Raw genomic sequence first — 20,047 nt, forward strand, 5'->3', positions numbered from 1 at the left:
CCTCATAAATAGATAAGGGTAAATCCAGATCATCAGAAGAGTCAGGATAATCAGAATCATGGTCAGAGGATTCATAAACAAATTCAGTCCTAGGTCTCTTAGAAGGGGGGGGGGGTGGCTTCCCCTGATTAGAGTTATAAGACCTTCAGCCATTCTTATTTGTTTTTTAGGCATAGAGGCTTGTGCATGAGGCCTGGGCATCGGTTTCTTAGGCATGGTTCGAGGTTTAAGCCTTAAAAAAGAAGGAGGCATTGGTTTAATATGCAAGTCCATAGGCCTGAATACACCCCTCAGAAGCTAGTGCCTGCACAGCGGCTCCGGACCCATCCAAGGTAGAGACATCTGCAGGTTCCACAGTTGAAGCATCTCGCGGCATACTGGTCTCCGAATGGGTCTCAGTAGAGGCCTGCAAATCAAAAGTAGCGGGCATCAGGGGCTGCGAAAGCACCTCACTGAGTACTGGCGACTGGTTTAGGAGAAGCGTAGTCAGCAGCTTTGGATCTAGGCAGCCTGTCTCTGTCTTTACCTTTGCATTTTTTCAGAATACCAGTAGTCGGATTGCTAACAGACGACAATTCAGGATAATTGAACCGAGAACCAAAATATTTAGTGGCGAAAATATACAGACAATGGACAGTGCGTTGATTAAATAAGGCACAAAACCAACAGCAAGGTGCGTCGTGGTCAGGGTCTAGGCAAGGAATGCAGTACGAATGAAAATCTTTGTGAAGTTTTTGCTTTCCACAAGAAATGCAATTATTAACTTTTACTGACATCGGTAAGGAGCAAGAAAAAGTTTCTCCAACGGGGTACTTAGCTTTAGTTGAAGACTTTGGTTCTGAAACTCGAAAACGAAAATTACAGGAGTCGGCCAACCGGCACTTGCGAACTGCTTCTGCTTCGGGCACCACACAGCAAGAAAGACTGGTGTAATGTTTTATACCCCTGACGACCTGACGTCACAATAGAAGAGACAGCAACTGACGCAGGACCCAAGACTTTGTTAATCAGGCCGACTGAGGGCTACTGCAAGCAGACAACCCAGATGTAAAGACTACAACAGTGAAACATGAAAAACATCCTGAACTGGAAAGAAAGTTTCTATTACACTTTGGCATGGAGGGTCGAAAAAATATGGGTAACCTCTTGAATTAAACATTCTCCTTTTATCAAATCTATCAAGGACCGCAGAATAGTAAGTGTGAAATAAATCCTCTTTAGCCAGGGAAGCATTTAGGAGCTCAACTTTGATACCTTATGGTAAACTCTGAGACTGCAACCGGGCACATCATCTCACTATTGACTCAGTGGCTGAGGCTGTAGAAATACATCATCAGCACTATTGTAAGGACATTTTAGTGTGTGCCTGGTTACCCAAGACAAAAGATATTAAAGGATTCAAAGATGTCTTGGTCTCTGAAGAAGGGAGTTCTGCAATTTGCTTTCTTATATTGTCAAAGGAAGCCAGCAGAAACTTAGTCATGTGAGTGGACAATTCACTATTCTGATGGCTAAGGTGAAAGTATAAACCTTTTTCCAAAAACCTATCAAAGGTTTTTCTGTCCTTGTCAGAAGGAATAGTGTTAGCTGCCATAAGATGAGTGGAGGAAGATCGCTTTGTCAGAGAAATTACTGCATGTTCTGATGCTGGGTTAGAAAAAAAAAATTATCACTATGGGGAACCTTACATAATTTATTAGACTTTCTGGGAGCAGGGAGATGGACTATCAGGCAAACTGCTGGTTTGCAAGGAAAGCATCCTCTAAGGCTAGCAAAACAGAATTAACAATTGCAGGTTGGTGAAATTCCACGTGTAGCAAATTTTGTATCTTTGCCTTGACTTTGGGATTTCTTTTTGTTTCAAATGAAACAATTCCTTCATTCTGAAAACTTTTCAAGTGGGGAATCTGAAGGAAAAACTTTCCTCAGAGTTAGGTTCCTGATTGAGGAGTATGAACTTGAGAAACAGTCCAAGTCTAATTCCTGTCCTTCAGATTGAGGATCTGAGGTTGAGACAGGAAAATCTTTTCCTTTAAAATGAAGTCTCAGAATGTAATGACTGAAATGTTCTAATTCTTTACAAAAGCTCATCCAATCCTTCTTGTCTGCCCTGGGTGATACAGACAAAAGAAAACGCCTATTTTTATGTTTTCCTTTTTCTGGATACACCCTCTCCCAGAAAGACAGCACTCAGAAAGATCAGTCCTTTACTTGGGAATCAAGCACCTCACATGAAGGCATGTCCACTCCCTCTTCAGATGCAGGTAACAAAGGATCTTCCTTGCCTGAAGATGATAGCTGAACAGCAGCAGAGGATGTGCTTACTTCTTGGTCCTTACTGGCATCCCAAGGAGTGGCACCAGAGAATGCAAGCAAAACTGATGAGCAGTCTGAGGAACCTGGTATATCCCATGCAATGACACTCACTGGTGGCAAAAGCGAATAGGAAGACTGTGTCAAAACTGATGCCTCTCATAAACCTCCGTCCTTATATGGATTGGGGTAGGAATATCAGTGGAGCTGGGGCCCAGGCCCATGTCTGTACTGAAAAAAGTATCTATCAAGCAGATAATGGAGCCTTGTTAACTCGGTTTTGCCTCCTGACTAAAAAAAATTAATTAGGAAATAATTTTTTAAGCGATAAAACACTAGTCCTGGCCCTTGGCAACAAATTTTGACAGACAAGTTTCACTTTTCTGCACAAAAAAATAATTTAATAGAGGACAAAGGATGAACCAAAAACTGATGACTTAATACACTTAATGGAGGAAATGAAATGTACTGTTGATAAGATGGACAGGTGCATGGCTTACAAATAGGACATGGCAAGTATCACACACCAACTGGACAGGTGAAATCCTTGGTTACAGTCAAGGTGTCCCACAGGGCTCTGTACTAGGCCCTTACTTGTTTAGATCGTATCTTTCAAACCTTACTTTTTCATCTGAGGTGTTCTACAATCTATATGCTGACAACCTGAAATTGGGTAAACTATAAGTGTTACAGATAAGGCATGTCTACAAAATAATTTGACTAAATTGACAATTTGGGCACAGGAGAATAATATGTTGATAAATGCATCAAAAACTAAGCATATGAGATTTGGGAGACAAACTGAAAGGTGAATATTTAATACAGCACACACTGACTGAAACTGTAGACTCATTTAAGGACCTGGATATATGGCTAGATTCAGCTATGAGTTTTTCTGATCATATCAACCAATTGGCTAAAGATAGTTATAGAACTATAGGTTGTATAAAAAGATTTATAAAGTCTAGGAAATCAAATCAAACATAATGAAGTCATTGTTTGTTAGTTGGATTAGACCCAAACTTGAGTATGGAATAACAATATGGAAACCCTATAGGAAAACAAGCAAACTAGAGAATTGTCAGATAACCTATGTAGAAGATTCTATAGGAATGAGAAGTGTACTAATTGGTTCTCTGACAGAGTAGTTAATGCTTGAAACAGACTACCAAATTACATTAAAGCAAGTACTAGTTTAGATATCGCCTCACAGTAAGATGTTGTCCTGTTCGATTCTCAGCTAAAGCGTCTTCTGTGTGGAGACGTGCGTGAATGGGCGTACCTTCGTTGAAGGTTGTGCGTCAGGCCTGGGAAACCGGTACGTAAAAATCTACTGCCAATCATTAGCGGATCTGAGTTCCACTGTGGCGACCCCTAACCGGGAAAAGCCAAAAGATACAACTAGTTTAGATATTTTTTAAGAAAAGCCTGGACATTTATTATGGTAACAAGTGTTTTTGTATATTGGCAAGCTAGAAGGGCTTTAATGCCCATGCGTGAAACATTTGTATGTATGTATGAATCTGAAACATAGCTCTAGTAGATGGCATAGAAGGAAATGGCACTTGTGGGACAGTTGACAAGGTGCAGAGATCCTGGAGGAAAATTAACATGAATATAGGAACAATGTCAGGTATCAAATCTAGTTATCACAGGCTGTTTTGCAGGAGGGGACAGACACAAATAATGGATTGAAAGGGGAAGTGATGCAAGATTAACAAAATGACTGCCCATACCTGATTTGACTCAAAACCAGATGCTTTCACATACTACTTAATTGAACTTTTACCTGTGCTGCTTTTATGGTAATACAAGTATTTGATATGGTAATTTCTGATGTACTTTTATATTTCGACAACTGCTACAAATTTTAATAAAGCAGCTTAAAAACAAAAACTGATAAATGGAAGGTTGATCTCACTAAGGTACTTAACTGTCCTGCTTGAAAAAGTGTAAGCCAACCGTCAATCACTTGAAACCCACAGGAAAGTGCATACTTTGACGGTAAGAAAGTTCTGAAGGTTTCTCACCCTAATCACTGACTTTACAGCACTCTCGTTTAGTTACAGTAGTTAGGCCATATGAAAGGTGCCTTAATGCTTTGTATGCCGATCATCTAATTCTTGACAGGACGTGTCCCATACAGCTTAGGCTACTTCAACAGAGATCTGAGGAACAATTTGCATTCAAGGTTGACTTCAAACTCAACAGAGAAGCAGGGAAAAAAAACAAAACAAAACAAACAAATAGGAAGGAGGCTACTAGTCCTTTTATGAGTGGCTTCCTCCCAACAGTATGGTTGTTTCTTTAAGGGCAGCAAAGTCAGCAAGGTACTCTTGGAAGCTCTGATTTGAGAGGCACCCATTGTTAGCATGTACTACAAAGACCTAATTTTCATTCTATGCAGATATTTACATGACTATTTTGTTGTGCAGTTCAATACAATTTAGCTTTTTGAGCCATAATATCTAAACATCTTTTCTTTAGTTAAGATCCTTATATCAGCACCATGCAAATGATATGCCTCTTATGTGACAAAATATAAAGCAACTTCACACCAAAGTCAGTTTAAAGATAACGTTTTGAACATAAACTTCCTCACAAGAAAACCAAAGCACACATTCTCGACAACAGGACATAAAAGAACAATGAAATGTAGGGAGTACAGAATCAGTAATGAGATATCGGTTTATAAATCAGATTATTTTTCTAAGCATACTTCTTCCTTTATATAAAAGCCTACCAAACACTTCTGAATATTTCTTTTAAGAAGCAAGGTGGACTAAAATGAGAAATATGCAAGTGCACGTGACGGTTTTGGCAGCCCAGATGCATAGCAGGTGAAGACAGTGTGAAACTTCAGTGGCAGCAAGTAAGACAGTAATATTTAAGGGGAGAAGATATGCAATAACATAATTTAGTTGGATGACAAGAGTGCTTAGGTGATATTGATTTTTTTTCTGTTCTTTGTCTTAATATTCCTTGTCTTACTACCGAGATTTATAGAACACAGCATGTGGGGGACAAAAGTGCTTTTCAATTATTGTTGTTTATGAAATAACATGTTGTATAACTGTAACACTAGAATTTTATGTACATACAGATGCTTTATTTTTCAAAATTAAACTGGTTTATTACATACACAAAGACCATACTCATTCTTACCAGCTTCGTAGTCCTTCACAGTTTCTTCCTGAAAATCTTTGAATATTTCTGCCCGGAACTTCTTTTCTAATCCGTAACTGTAGTATCTGAAAAGGCACTCCAAACCATACCTGTAGAAAAAAAATAAAATTTTTAATGGAATCCTTGTAGTAAACCTGACCTTCTAAAACATGCATTCCAAACAAAAAGATCAAACCCTTCTACTTAATGCAGGCAATAATGAACCTTATCTAGTGACAACAGCTTTAAACACATACAACTGCTGTTAGAGTATTACTTACATAAATATATTCTGTACACTGTCTACATGTCACAGTCACATGATCTAAAAGATTTATGGGTATCTCCCAACTCCAGGGAGAAAGGTCAGAAACAGCTTCTAAAACAGCTGAAGCACAACAAGCCCTGCTTCTGGATCAAACAGCCACCTTGTAATGTTTCATACTTGTGTGGGACAAGAACCAAGCTTCAAGTTCATAAATGGCAAAGGCAGGAGCTGCTTTGCAAAAAAGCTACTGTGGTAGCTGGTGATATGGAGTGAGTGCTACTTTCCCCACACAAACTATTCTGATAGCTGGTAGAGCAAACTCAATGCATTTAGCAAGCTGTTAAAAAAAAAAAAACTTTTCAAGAAAGGGCCACCTTGTTTTTCCTTCATAAATGGTGCAAAGAACATATCTGATTACCTATTGGCTCTGTACATTACTTCTGGGTCCTGTGAAGATCTGCAAGGTATACAATTGTTTCTGCTTTCGACTCTAGTTTAGGAAAATGACAGGCAACTGAATGGAGTAATCCAGTGTTACCTCAAAGACAGTCTCAGACAAGGGGATCAGGTTCAAGTATTATGTTCTTTGTCGAGGACAGCACAACAGAAAAAAAAACCTCTTTCAAAACACACACTTTAAATGTGCAGTGGTCACATACAAGAAGCAACAAAGTGAGCTTCTCAGTCATGAAAAAAATCCTACAAAAGTATACCATGGAGTCTAGAAGGTAGGCGAGGAACCTCTTAATAAAATGCTTCATTGCTAAATGTGAAGCTAGTGTGGAATGCAAACAGCCAGCTCTGTACTGCACAGGGATAGCTCCCTAACTGTAACCCAGACAGAGTTCCATTTGGTGCTGGCATGGGTAGGGTAAGGAAGAGTGTCTGACAGCACCTTGTCCACATCCTTGGTGTGGGGTGGAAGGGAGGCAGGTAGCTCCTCCATGCAGATTGGGCATCTGGCAGAAGTGGGTGTCCAGGACTACTATCGCCATTTTCTAGGAACTAGTGCCCACCAAGCAGTCTACATGCTGCAGCAAGCACTGGAGTATGTGCAGAAACAAATGCCACAGGGGGGTGCACTGTGAGAAAGATTAGTTGTGTAAGAACTTACCATAATGACAGATGTCCTTCTCTTCTCTGTTGCAGTATTCCTGACATAAGGGAGTTGCCTGCAAAGGTGATGACCTGATATCAGCCAGTATACCAAAGTCTTTTACTACCTAAGGTGCACAGCACGTCTAACACTGGCCATCAGCAGATGTCAGCCATAAAAGAGACATACGTACGTACCATCCTCGGAGATGAAGCCCCGGGGAGAGAAAGAGTCTAAGGGAATGAGAATCAATACATCCAAGGAAGCCAGGAAGCGGGGGGGGGGGGTTGGAATACTGCAACAGAGAAGAGAAGGACATTTATCATTATGGTAAGTCCTTACACAGCTAATCTGTGTCCTTCTATTTTTCTGTTGCAGTATTCCTGACATAAGGGAGAGTACAAAAGCTCATGAGGAAAGGGGGGAGGAAGTGGCAGAGGAATTTTCTATGAATCCATGGAGAATGGCCCTGGCAAACCCTGCTCTGGATCTGGAGAAGGAATCCAGCTTATAATGTTTAGCGAAGGTGTGGACAGATGTCCAAGTAGCAGCTTCTAGGACAGCGTTGGTCTCTAAGCCCCTGAGGAAGATATTGCCCTGGTAGAGTGAGCTTTGACTGAGCCATGAAGAACCTTACCATGGTGAGTGTAGCAAAAAGCAACAGATTTGGATATCCAATTGGAGATGGTCTGTTTAGACATGGGCAATTCCAGAGCCCTGGGATGGAAGGACACAAATAACTGGCCTGTTTTATTTAAAGGTTTAGTCTTATGCAAGCAGAACCTGAGCTGTGTACATCCAGGGTGTGTAGGATCCTCTCACTACTGTTCTGGGAGGAGGGAAAGAAAGTAGTTAAGCGAGCTGCCTGGTTTAGGGACAATTCATAGACAACCTTTGGCATGAAGGCTGGACTGGTTCACAAGGAAACCCTGTCTTTGTGGAAAGGCAGGGGGGGGGGGGGCGGCAAACGGGCTTGCAACTTCGAGACTCGCCTGGTAGAGGTAATGGCCACCAGGAAGACCGTTTTCCAAGTGCAGTGTTTGAGTGAACTTGAAGAAGCAGGTTCAAAAGGTGCTTGAGACAATTTCTCTAGCACGAAGTTGAGGTCCCAGGGTGGAGCCACAGGTCCCCTGGGGAGTCAGATATCAAGGATGCCTTTGAGGAATTGTTTAGCTTTGAATCTGGAATCTAACACAGGAGCTAGTGGCAGACGAGCAGAGATAGCTGACAAATAAGCTTTAATGGAAGAGTATGCTCATCCTGCCTTAAGCAATTCACACAGATAGAACAGCACTACAGGTGGATCTGCCTTCAATGAGTCCTGGTTCCTAGCCAGACACCAGGCGGAGAACCTCTTCCATTGGGAGAGATAAGATTTTGTAGTAGTAGGTTTCTTGGCCTGCTGCAGGACCTGAAGCACATCCTCAGAGTAAAGGTGTCTGAACAGGATCAGGGGTCTATCACCCACAGGGTCAGTTGGAGGGTTTCCAAATGTGGGTGGAGGAGTGAACCCTTGTTCTGTAATAGCAAGTTCACTCTGTGGGGTAACTTGTGGTGACTGCCCTTGGCTAGGTGAAAGGGAAGGGGGAACCAATGCTGTCTTGGCCAATAGGGAGTCACCAGCAGAATTTCTGCTTTTCCTGTTGGACTTCCAACTAGGATTTCAGAATGAGTGGAAGGGGAGGGAATGCATATAGGAATTTCCCCTTCCAGGAGATTGAAAGAGCGGCCATTCTCCATGCCTAAGGATGGTATTCTCTGGCACAAAACTAAGGGAGCTGTTTATGGGGGAGACAAACAAGTCTATCTCTGAAATACCCCACTGGTGGACAATGTCCAGAAACACATCCCTGTGAAGCATCCATTTGTGGGCTTGTGTTCTGGATCTGCTTAGGGTGTCTGACAGTATTCTGGCTGGAGGGGATGTACACCACCTGGACGGATACATCTAGGAGGCATGCTAGATCCCAGACCAGCATGGCTAGTCTGCAGAGGAGGTAGGATTTGGTACCCCCTGCTTGTTTATGTTACCACATGACTGTCACGTTGTCTGTATGTACACGTAATCTCCCTGGTTTGATAAGTGACTTGAACGTTTGGAGGGTAACAATTAATGTCATAATTTCTCTCACATTTACGTGGTCCTTCATTTGGAAGGGAGACTACTATCCTTGAGCCATGTGCAGGTCTAAGGCTGCCCCGCCAACCTGTGTCCAATGCATCTGTGAATAGGTTCTGAGTTGGCAGCAGAGGGTGAATGGTGAGATCTGGATTTAGAGGCAGCTGTGAAATCCACCACCAGAGCTCCTTCTTTAGACATGGGAGGAGTAGAATTAGGTAATCTAAAGGGTGAGCATGCTGAGACCATACTGATTTGGGGAATCACTGCAGTTTCCTCATGTGAACTCTTGCTAGAAGAAGCATTGGAATGGTAGCTGCCATCAGCCCCAAGATTCTGAGGAATGTTCTAGCAGAAGTCTGATTTAGGTGGAGTGTCTCTGCAAAGATTAGTGAGATCTCCTGTGCCTTGGAAGGTGGGAGAGACATCATCATGCTCAGGGTTTAGCTTCTGCAGCACAGGAAAATGCGATCTTGGGCTGGGACAGGAATGATTTCTTGGAAGTTGATGGTAAATCCCACACTTTGAAGAATGGCAATTTCCATTTGGAGGGATTTGTTCAATTCTGTTTGAGAAGTGGCTTGGATTAAGAGGTTGTCCAGGTATGGGTGAATTAAGATCCCTTGGAGCCTGCAAAAGGCTACTACTGGGGCTAGACATTTTGTGAAGACTGTCAGGGCTGTTGAGAGTCCAAAAGGCAAAGCCAAGAACTGACAGTGTGAGGATCCCACAGAAAATTGTAGGAATCTCCTGTATCTGTGGTGGATGGGAATATGGAGGTAGGCATCCTTGATATCTATGGAAAATAGAAATAACTGAGGGAGGATAAGGAGAAATAGTGTTTGTAAGGTTAACATTTTGAAAGTGGGGACTATGAGGAAGTTGTTGCGGTAAGAGAGGTCTAAGAACTGGTCTCAAGAGTCCTCCTTTCCTGGAAACTAGGAAAAGATGCGAGTAAATAGCCTCTTCCCCTTGGGGAACAGGTTCGATAGTACCCTGTTCTAGGAGTTCTTGTAGGACTGGAGGGAAAAGGGTGGCTGATCTTTTGGTGGTATGGGGAATTCCCCTGAAGGTAGGCACTTTGTGCCAAACCATGAAGTACCCCTTCTTGATGAGACTTATCACCCAAGAGTCCTGAGTGATGAGTTCCCACGAAGGGAGGGAAAAAGAAAGGCACTGGGAAAGAGAGATTGGGTTGCTGCAAGAGTCACAAGGAGGAGCCCGTCCGATCAGGAAAGGGCTGTTTGGTTATATGGGAAGCAGATGCTGAAGAAAAAAACTGTTTGCTGTTTTTGACCTTTTTTGAGGTCTAGATTGTGGCGCTCTGGATTGCCTGTGTAAGAAAGTTTGCTTTGCAGGGCAACTCCTATGAAATTTAGGTGCAGGGGATACCACAATGTGCTTAAGTCCTTAAGTTCTTTGCTTTTTTCCTGCAGAGATTTTAAGAGCTCTGCTGAAGGTTTCCCAAAAAGAGCGGTACCGTCCAAGGGGGATCCATTCAGTTTTGCCTTGCTGTCCTTAGGTAGAGGCAGAAGAGGAAGTGGCAGCTCAAGAGGAGGCATCTACTGCATCATAGGTGCACTTGATAGAATGTCTGGCTACCTGGGAAGAGGTGACATGGAGGGAGGATGCCAGGGCCTTATTTTTAGAATCAGGCATGTCTAATATCGGTTTAGAAATTTGGGAAAGGAGTTCCAAGTTTTCCTTGGTCATGTGTGTCTGACAGTTTAATGCTCTGAAGGCCATGGTAGCCGAGGTATAGATTTTCTTTCACAATCTCTCCAACTATCTGCTATCATTATCAGACGGTAGCAGGGAGGAAGAAGTGACCTGCAGGCTTTTATCAGAGGCAACAGAAATTACAGAAGGATTTGCAGCAGGGGCCTTGAAGAGAATTTGGCAGTCCTTGAGTACTTTTTAGTACCGGTCTGGCTTTTGGGGAGCTGGAGGCTGAGAGTCTTGGTAGGTGGAACGGGATGCAAAAAAATCCAAGAAAGCAGGTATTACAGGAGGGATGGCCAAAGGATTAGGGGGTCTGTACCCGGAGGACGTCACAGCAATGCTTCTGGACCTCAGACATCTCTGTAGTGCCCCATAAATTTGGAAGGAATAATCCAAATCATCCTCCTCTTCAGAAGAGGAATAGTCATCTGAGGTAGGATTGAGCCTAGGTCTCTTCTAAGGGGGAAGCAGGCCATGCCGGAGGGGAAGCAGGGTGATCTGACAGAGGACTAAGTGCCATAAAGGCCTTAAAAAGGCCTTGTGAGAAGTTCAGCCATTCCTTCAGTGGGTCAGGGGGAGAAGAGACATGCTTTTTTTTTTTTGTCTCTTCTTTGCATCCATATCTATGCAGTGCAAACGAGGAGGGCCAGACATAGGACTACATTCCACAACATCCGTGTCTACATCCTCCCCCAACAATTACTTGGGTTACTCCCCTAGGGCTCTCTGACACAATAGGCCTCAGTTCCCCCTGGACATTGAAGACTGCCGTCTGAGAAGCCTCTCTGGATGTACAAACGTCTGGAGCAAAGGCACCTGGTGAAGCGGGTTCAGCTTGTGGGTCCAGATCCCGGATGGTGCATGTTGCCGAGCACTCATGTGCTTTGGGAGAGAGATCCAACTCTAGAGGCACAGCTTCTGTTTCAGGCCTGTATTTTTTTGGCCTTTCATTTTGTAGGCTCAGTTATCAGGTCTGGAGGGGAATCCATCCCGCTCTTCGCTAAAAGCTTGAGGTGTTAGGTTTCTTGGTAGATTGCGAGGGAGAATAACCAACTTCAGAGGGTCTTCTGTACAAAGGATTGGCAAAGGGAACAATTTTTGTGGTCGTACTGAGGAAAAAAGGCACCGTGTATGACTATCTTTATGTGGAATCTGTCATTCACAGTCACACTTCCCTTTTCTGGATGACATGAACCTCAGTAAAGAAAAAAACGTAGCAAAAGGACAAAAAAGGTTTCCCAAATGGGGTACTTAACTTAGAGTAACATCTGAGACTGGCGATCGAATGGCAGCAAAGAAGTTCTGAGGGTCTTGAGCGAGTACATCTCTTTTATGGCAGACATCTTCTGATGGCCAGTTACCATGCGTCCAGGTTTCCCCAGACACATCCTATTTTTCAGGCTCCTGTCTGGGCTGTTTTTAAAAATTCTGCGATTTGTCTGGGGTTTCAAACCCGGACAAATCGCAGAATTTTCAAAAAGCAGACATCCCTATTTCGGAGTTTTTTTCTCTGCTTTGTTTTTTTTTTTTTTTGATTGGCCGGTATACGAGCCAATCAAAAAGTGGAGCTCTATTCAATGCAGAACTGCTTGATGTTCTGCACTGAACAGAAGAGGGTCCGCAATGCGTGTTTTTGATTGGCTCGTATACCGGTATACGAGCCAATCAAAACACGGACCTTTTTTTTTTTTTGCTCTTCAACTAAGAGTAGAAAGAGGACGAAAAAAATATGTGCTGCTACCAGCACTTATTATTTCGTCCTCTTAGGCTGAAGAGCAAAAAGACCTTTTTTTCTGGTTTTTTTTTGCTCTTCAACCTAAGAGGACAAAATAACTTTTTTCGTCCTCTTTCACATACAAAGAATTATGGTAACCCTAGACGTACTGTGCACCTTAGGTAGCAAAAGACTGACAAATTGGCCGACTTTGGGTCATCACTTTGGCAGGCAACTCCCTGTCAGGAATGCTGCAACAGAAGAACTGGAGGACTTCTTTGCTTGTTCAAGCTGCCACAAAGAGTGAGGTTAAGGATTTAAAGATAAAAAAAAAAAAAATCCCTTATGTACCACTCCAACAATGATAAATCCACCAAAGGGGAGGAAAAATGGTGCAATTCCGTGGACTAGGGAAAATCTGAAATCACCTTAAACCTAGGCAGCCCTGTTTTTGGGTTAGGGCCTGAAGTCACATCCCCAGGGTGCTGAAATTAAAGCACCCTTCCAAGTTGGAGGATGCTGGAAAAAGGCACGCTGCAGGAACCCAAACCACCTCTCTGATTACTTGGATGTTGCTCCTCCCCTATTGATGTGTTCTACTCTTACATTTACCATGAACAGGCCAGACGTACGCAATAAAAATCTACTGGAGGGATGTCGATTGCTCACAGTTAGGGAAAACACAAAAAATAAATATGGTCATAAAATCTTAATCTGAGCAAAGGATGCTAGCATAGAGGTAAAGATCCCATTTAGAAAGCACTGCAGAATCCGATGAGTTGTGCCTTATAAAACTGCAATGTCTTAATTTGAGCACCACACACACAATTTCTAACTTCTAAGATGTGACTGCCCAGTTCTGTGACTATCTGCTTCTAAGTTACTTCACAGCAGAACTAATGGTGATAAGGAGTCAGATATAATCAAAGCTCATTATGGTGAAGAGCCTTAAAAAGTTGGGATGCACTGCTTTTCTGTAAAGAAAAAGTGACAGTTGCAGCCATGTTCAGAAGACTAAAAGGATGAACAAGTGTTGTTGTGGCCACCTTTACAAACACCAGGAGTATCTCTGGAGTTTCTTCTTTAATTTTAGCCAATTTATGAATTACAGTACAAATGCCCATGGCTCCAAATAATTAAGTGTACAAAGGTCATGCAAGCCTGTGGAGAAAATTAATCCTATAACATTTTTTCTCTCTCTAAATTAAGATGGGATGTACAATAGTCCATTTTAGGGAGACTCCACTGTTCCATGATCACAGCAAACACGTCTCTGTTAAAGGAACTTTTCTGGTGTAAGGAATGCCATCTAGAATGCTGTGTCCAGGCTTGCTCCCAGGAATATAATCCTTTGGGTGGGCACCTGTTTGGATTTCTTTTCACTGATTGTGTACCCTAGGGAGGGGAGTATGGACCTTACAAAGGCCAGGTGCTTGAGCAGCTTTTCCTGGCTGTCTGCCTGAATAAGGCAGTCTAAGTATGGGTAAATCTGGATATTCCTTTGTCTGCAAAAGGCAATGGCCGGAGCCAGAACTTTTGTGAAAACTCTGGGAGCAGTAGATAAGCCAAATGGAAGCACAGAGAACTGAAAATGCTGAGATCCTGCCCTGAAACGGAGATATTTCCTGCATGATTCCCTGATAGGAACGTGGAGGTAGGCCTCTTTTAGATGTAGGGTGGCTAGCCAAGCATCCTTGGACAGCATGGGTAGCAGTTGCTGGAGGGTGAGCATTTTGAATTTTGGTATCACCAGGAAGGTGTTTAGAATGGATAGATTGAGGATGGGCAGCCAGGTGCCCTCTTTTCTGGGTACCAGAAAAGTCTGGAGTAGAAACCTTGGCTTCTCTGTTCTGTAGGAACATGCTCTACAGCCCTCAGAAGGCAGGGAAATTACTTGATTTTGCATCTCTGCCCACTAGTTTGGAGGTAGATCTGGGAACCCTTTCGGGGTCGGAAGGTTGTGGAAATAAAATTTGTATCCCTGGGACACAATGTTGTGAACCCAGCGGTCACTGGTAATGGTGGCCCAGGTGTTTGCGTGAAAGGAGGGGAGGTGAGTCACTGTGAGTTCTTACCATAAGGGGGTGGCTTAGAACTCCTCGGTTTTGAAGGGAAGGTAGTCCACTGCTTAGATCTCTGCATTCCCTGTGGCTGCTGTCTGGAGGATCTGGTGCCCCAGGGTCTGGGTGGACTGGCTTAGTGGGAGCAGGAAAGGACCAGTGCTTGGTGGGACAATGCCTGCTGGACCTGTAAGAAATACTTAACTGTCTGCACAGATTTTGCTTTTTCTTTTCTTCCATCTTTAGACCTCTTCTGCCTTAGTGCCAAATAAGTTGTCTCTGTGCAAGGGAGCATCCAACAATTTAGATTTGACAAGGTCTGGCAAGGGCTGTTCCTTAAGCCAAGCATGCCTTCTGATAACAGAGCCGGTGACTGCTGCCCTGCAAGAAGCTTCTAGAGTGTAAAAAAGTACAGTTGTGTACCTACCATTAATGTAGATGTTCGAGTGTATTCACTGTTGCAGTCATTACACTTGGGTTATCCTGCTGGCAGGGTACTTGCAGTCAGCCTGAATTCCAAAGTCCTTGTCCGGTGTCGGTCGCTGTCACCTCTTCCCTGACGCCAGTGCGCCAGGGGTATACAAGATGCAGCCGACGCCATTTTCTTCAGTTTTTCTTGCCCCAGATGTCAGGTGCCCCCAAAAGGGTAGGCTAAAAATTTTGCTTATAAAAAAGCATGCAATAACAAAATAGAATAGAGAAGTACAGAGAAGTCCCAGCAATGAAAAGGGGGATGGAGGGAGGGTAACCTGGACTGCAACAGCGAATACACTCGAACATCTACATTTATGGTAGGTACACAACTGTACTATATTCATCGTGCTTCACTGTTGCAGTCATTACACTTGGGTTGAATCCCAAAGCTGAGGTTGGGTGGCTGGGCCTAAATAGAATTAGGAGTGGCTATGAGGCCCTGCAGAACTGCAGTGGCAAAGCCTGCTCTTGATTTAGAGTAAAGAGGTAAGTGGTAGTGCTTTGTAACAGTGTGCAGTGAAGTCCAAGTTGCAGCCTCCAAAATATCCTTTGTTGGTACTCCTCTGAGGAAGGCTGCTGAAGTGGCTGCTGCTTTGGTAGAATGTGGCCTAATGCCCTTAGGCAGTGTTTTGCCATGTTGTGAATAGCAGAAACGAATGCAGTGGCCTATCCATTTTGAAACAGTCTGCTTTGAAATAGCCTTTCCTTGTGATCCTGCAGCATATGCCACTAAAAGTTGCTCAGTCTTTCTGAAAGCTTTAGTTTTGTCCAAGTAGAAGCGTAGCTGTCTGTGTTAAGTCCAAAGAATGCAGAAGTCTCTCCCCTTTATTCTGTGGGTTTGGATAAAAGGTAGGCAACTGAATAGTTTGGTTAAGAGCCACACTGGACACTACCTTAGGCATAAATGTTGGGTTTGTCCTTAGAGAAACCCTGTCCGGATGGAAAATAATAAAAGATTCCACAGCCATGAATGCCTGTAACTCTGAGACTCTTCTTGCTGAAGTTAATGCTAGGAGCAGAGCTGTTTTTCATGATAAGAACTTTATGTCGGCTGTATTGGCTGGCTCAAAAGGAGGCAGCGTGAGCTTTTTCAAGACAAAATTGAGGTCCCATGTAAGTACTGGCGCTCTCCTTGGAGGTCTTATGTTTTTGGCCCGCCTGAGGTACTGCCTCAGCAGTGGAAGAGAAAAAATAGGTGGGTCCGTATTGTAGTGAGCTGAAATGGCAGAAGCATGGATCTTAATTGATGAGAAGTATAGGCCTTTGTCCAGCATCTCAGTTAGGTATTGTAAAATCTGAGGAATATTTGGTACAAGTGTGTCAATTCCTTGTGCCTGGTTCCAAACACAGAATCTCTTCCATTTTTCTGCATCAGATTTTCTGGTGCTGGGACTCCTGGCCTCCAAAATAACATCCATAACTGCTTGAGAGAGGTGTGTCCTGAATGGTTATAATATCCGCCATGCAGCCAGATTTAGCGTTCTGAGTTGGCTGTGCAGGATCTGATTGTTTTGCTGGGTCAGTAGATGAGGAATTTGAGGTAACGTCCAGGCTGGACCTTGAGACAAGTTCTTTAGGATTGGATACCAGTGCTGGCGTGGCCAGTCTGGGGCAATCAGTATCATTTTTGGCTTCTCTTGTCTGACCTTTAGGAGTACCTTGGGGAGGAGAGGCAGAGGAGGAAAGGCATAAACTGCAAGGGTTTTCCAGCTGAATGATAGAGCATCCACTTTCCATGCTTGTTCGTGGCAAGTCCTTGAGCAGAATCTCTGCAGTTGGCAGTTGTGAGGGGAGGCAAATCTATGTCTGGGCATTCCCATTTCCTTGTTATCATGCTGAAGACTTGTGGATCTAGTCTCCACTCGTGAGGGTCCATGAGGTTTCTGCTTAGTTCGTCTGCCAGAGTATTTGTTTTTTCCTGGCAGGAATTCTGCTTGCAGGTGCACTTGCTAAGTCAATGCTGTGTTCCACAACGTCAGGGCTTGTCTGCAGAGGGGGTAGGAATGAGTGTCCCTTTGCTTGTTTATGTACCACATGACTGTAGTATTGTCCGTTTTTAACAGCAGTTGTCCTGGATGGAGTAATTCCTTGAAGGCTGTCAGGGCATTCTGTACAGCTAGCATCTCCTTTTGATTGATATGAAGATGCATTTGGCTTGCGGGCCATGTGCCCTGAATACATTTTCCTGCCATGTGGGCCCCCCCAGGCATAATCTGATGCATCTGTTGTTAGTGTCTGCCTGGCTGTGGGTAAGGTGAATGGCTGTCTCTTGTTGTGGTGACAGGCCTGTGCCCACCATCGAAACTCCAGTTGCAGGCAGGGAATGAGAGTAATTATTGTTTCCAGGCTGTGGCAATGTTGAGTCCAAACACTTTTTAGGTACCACTGTCGCTTCCTCATATGCAGTCTTGCATATGGAATTAGCAGAATGCAGGATGCCATGAAGCCCAAAGCCTGCAGAATTTTTCTTGCAGATAACTGGATCTTTGTTGCCATGCTTTTGAAGTATGAAGTCAGTTGCCTTTGTCTGGCATGAAATAAGCCATCTGGGCAGTTGTATTTAAGCTTGCACCCAGGAATATTATCTCTTGAGAGGGTACTAGTTTTGATTTATTTTTGTTTACTGTGTACCCTAGGCAAATTAGTAATTTTTTTTACAAACGCCATATGCTTTAGTAGAATATCTTTGTTCTCTACTTGAATAAGGCTGTCGTCCAAGTAGAGATATATTTGAATTCCTCTGTCTGCAAAAAGCAATTACGGGTGCCAGGTATTTTGTGAAGACCCTGGGCGCAGTATATAAGCCAAAGGGCAGTGCAGAGAATTGGTAGTGCATTGAACCAGCTATGAATCTGAGGTATCTTCTGCAAGATTGTCCGATTGGGACATGCAGGTATGCCTCTTTGAGGTCCAACGTTACAAACCAAGCCTTCTTGCCCAGCATGGGCAGAAGCTGCTGCATAGTCAACATTTTGAATTTTGGAACGTCCAAAAAATGTGTTTAGAATAGACAGGTCCAGAATTGGTCTCCAAGCTTTGTCCTTTCTGGGTACTAAGAAAACTCTTGAGTAAAATCCTTGTCCCTGCTCTTGCTGTGGTACTGGCTGAATAGCCCTCATGTCCATGAGAGATGAAACTTGTTTTTGTGTCTCTGCCCATTGATTGTGTGGCAGATCTGGCATACCTTTTGGGGTGTGAAAGTGGAACCTGTAGCCCTGAGAGACTATGTTTAAGACCCATTTGTCCGGGGTGATTATGTGCCAATTTTGTGAAAAAAGTGCTAGCTTTCCCCCTAAGGGTGCTGCCAAAAGATAAGTGCTTGGCATTGGCAGAGGAAAGTCATTGGGACGGTTTCCTATATGGCTGTGATTTGTCTTCTCCGCTTTTGGAGGTAGTAGCAACCCCATTGTTTGGGCCTGTATGAGCCCTGGGGTCGTTGTCTGCCTCTAGGGCGTCTGTATCTGCCTCTTTGTGGTCTGTCTGACACTAGAAAGGACCAATTCTTAGAAGGCCAGTTCCTGCTAAATCTGGGAGGTTGTACCTGTAAGAAATCCTTTACTGTCTGCATAGATTTCGCTTTATCCTCCATTTTCTTCAACACCTCTTCTGCCTTAACACCAAACAAAGTATCATGCTGTAATGGAGCATCCAATAATTTTGCTTTAACATGATCAAGCAGATTCTGTTCCTTTAACGAGGCATGCCTTCTAATAACAGAACCTCTAACAGTGGCCCTACAAGAGGCCTCCAGTGAATCAAAACCACATTGTAAAGTATGCTTTCCCACTTGTTCAGCTGCATGCAATAAATCTTGCATTTCCTTGTTTTCAGAACATTCAGAATTTGTCAACATTTTCTGCTTTAGCAGTGACATTAAGTGTTGCTGATATTTACGCATATGAAACTGACAATTTAAAGCCCTTAAAACCAAGGTAGCAGAAGTGTATACTTTTTCCCCCATCTGTCCAGGTGACCTAGAATCCCTATCCGAGGGAATAGGGTTTTTAGCTGTAGAGAGGCCTTGACCCCTCTGGGACACGGAGATATTGTTTCTGGGTCAGCAGCAGGGATTTTATAAAGAAATTTGTGGGAGTCTGGAACCTTGTAGTATCTGTTTGGCTTAACAGGTGCAAGAGGCAAAGAGTCAGGAGATAGGCCGGACTCTGAGAATACATCATCTACAATGTCTAGAACAGGTGGAATAGCAAGACGTCTATGCTGGGGAAGTAGAAGAAATTCTCTGTGCCTTTTCTTTGATTCTGAGTTAATCCTGGCTCTCCTTCATAGTATGCAGGGTTTCCCCAAAAGAATAATCCTCAGAAGGAGAAGCTGAAGGGATAGACTCTTCAGCATCAAAATCCTCATAGGGAGGCAGAGAGTATTCCTGTTTTGAAGAGGAGTCAGAGGAAATGGAAACCTGATCAGAGGATTCGTATTCTATGTCTTGCCTAGGCCTCTTATAAGGAGGGGGGTGGGAACCCCTAATCAAAGTAATTAGGTGCTCGGCCATTTTAAGCATCTGTTTTGTTAGGCATGGAAGTCGGTCCAGGAGAATGCTGTACTTGTTTCTTTGTCTTTAAAGCTGTTTTGGTCTTTGTCTTGGAAGCTGAGGTTGGCTTAACATATAACTGTGTAGGTCTGAAAACAACTTCAGAAGCCGATGCCTGCTCAGCGGCTCCGGACCCATCTGAGGGAATAGTTTCAGAGTGTCCAATACCTTGAGTATCCAGAGGCCTAGCTGTCTCCATGTGGGAGTCTGTAGCGGCCTGTGGCTCAGAGGTAGCGGGTGTCAGGGGCTGCAAAAGTACCTCACTGGAACTGGCGAATCAGTGACTGGCCAAGCGGAGGCCTCGTCAGTTTTGGACCTCGGATGCCTGTCCTTTTCCTTGCGCTTTTTATAAACTTCGGTCGTCGGCTGTTCAGACAGCATTATATAATTAAACCTTCGGCCAAAGTAATGAAAGGCAAAATCGTACCGACGCTTAATAGTGCGTTGGTTAAATCTAGCACAAAACCGACAGCTAGCAACGTCGTGGTCAGGGTCTAAGCAATGAATACAGTTAAGAATGAAAATCCTTATGAGATATTTGCTTCCCACAAGAAATACAATTAACTT

At 43.6% G+C, this 20,047-nt stretch overlaps 1 protein-coding gene across 1 annotated transcript in view; it reads right to left on the reverse strand.

The window, feature by feature from the left end:
* Positions 1 to 20,047, reverse strand: part of LARP1 (La ribonucleoprotein 1, translational regulator) — a 3,464,554-nt gene that overhangs the window by 459,571 nt on the left and 2,984,936 nt on the right. The window contains exon 17 of the mRNA XM_044069481.1: positions 5,479 to 5,588. Coding sequence (XP_043925416.1) covers positions 5,479 to 5,588 — 110 coding nt within the window. The remainder of the gene's footprint in view (positions 1 to 5,478; positions 5,589 to 20,047) is intronic.

This window comes from Protopterus annectens, chromosome 4.part0, assembly GCF_019279795.1.
Source record: "Protopterus annectens isolate FY-2018-M chromosome 4.part0, PAN1.0, whole genome shotgun sequence".
Classification (NCBI taxonomy): Eukaryota; Metazoa; Chordata; order Ceratodontiformes; family Protopteridae; genus Protopterus; species Protopterus annectens.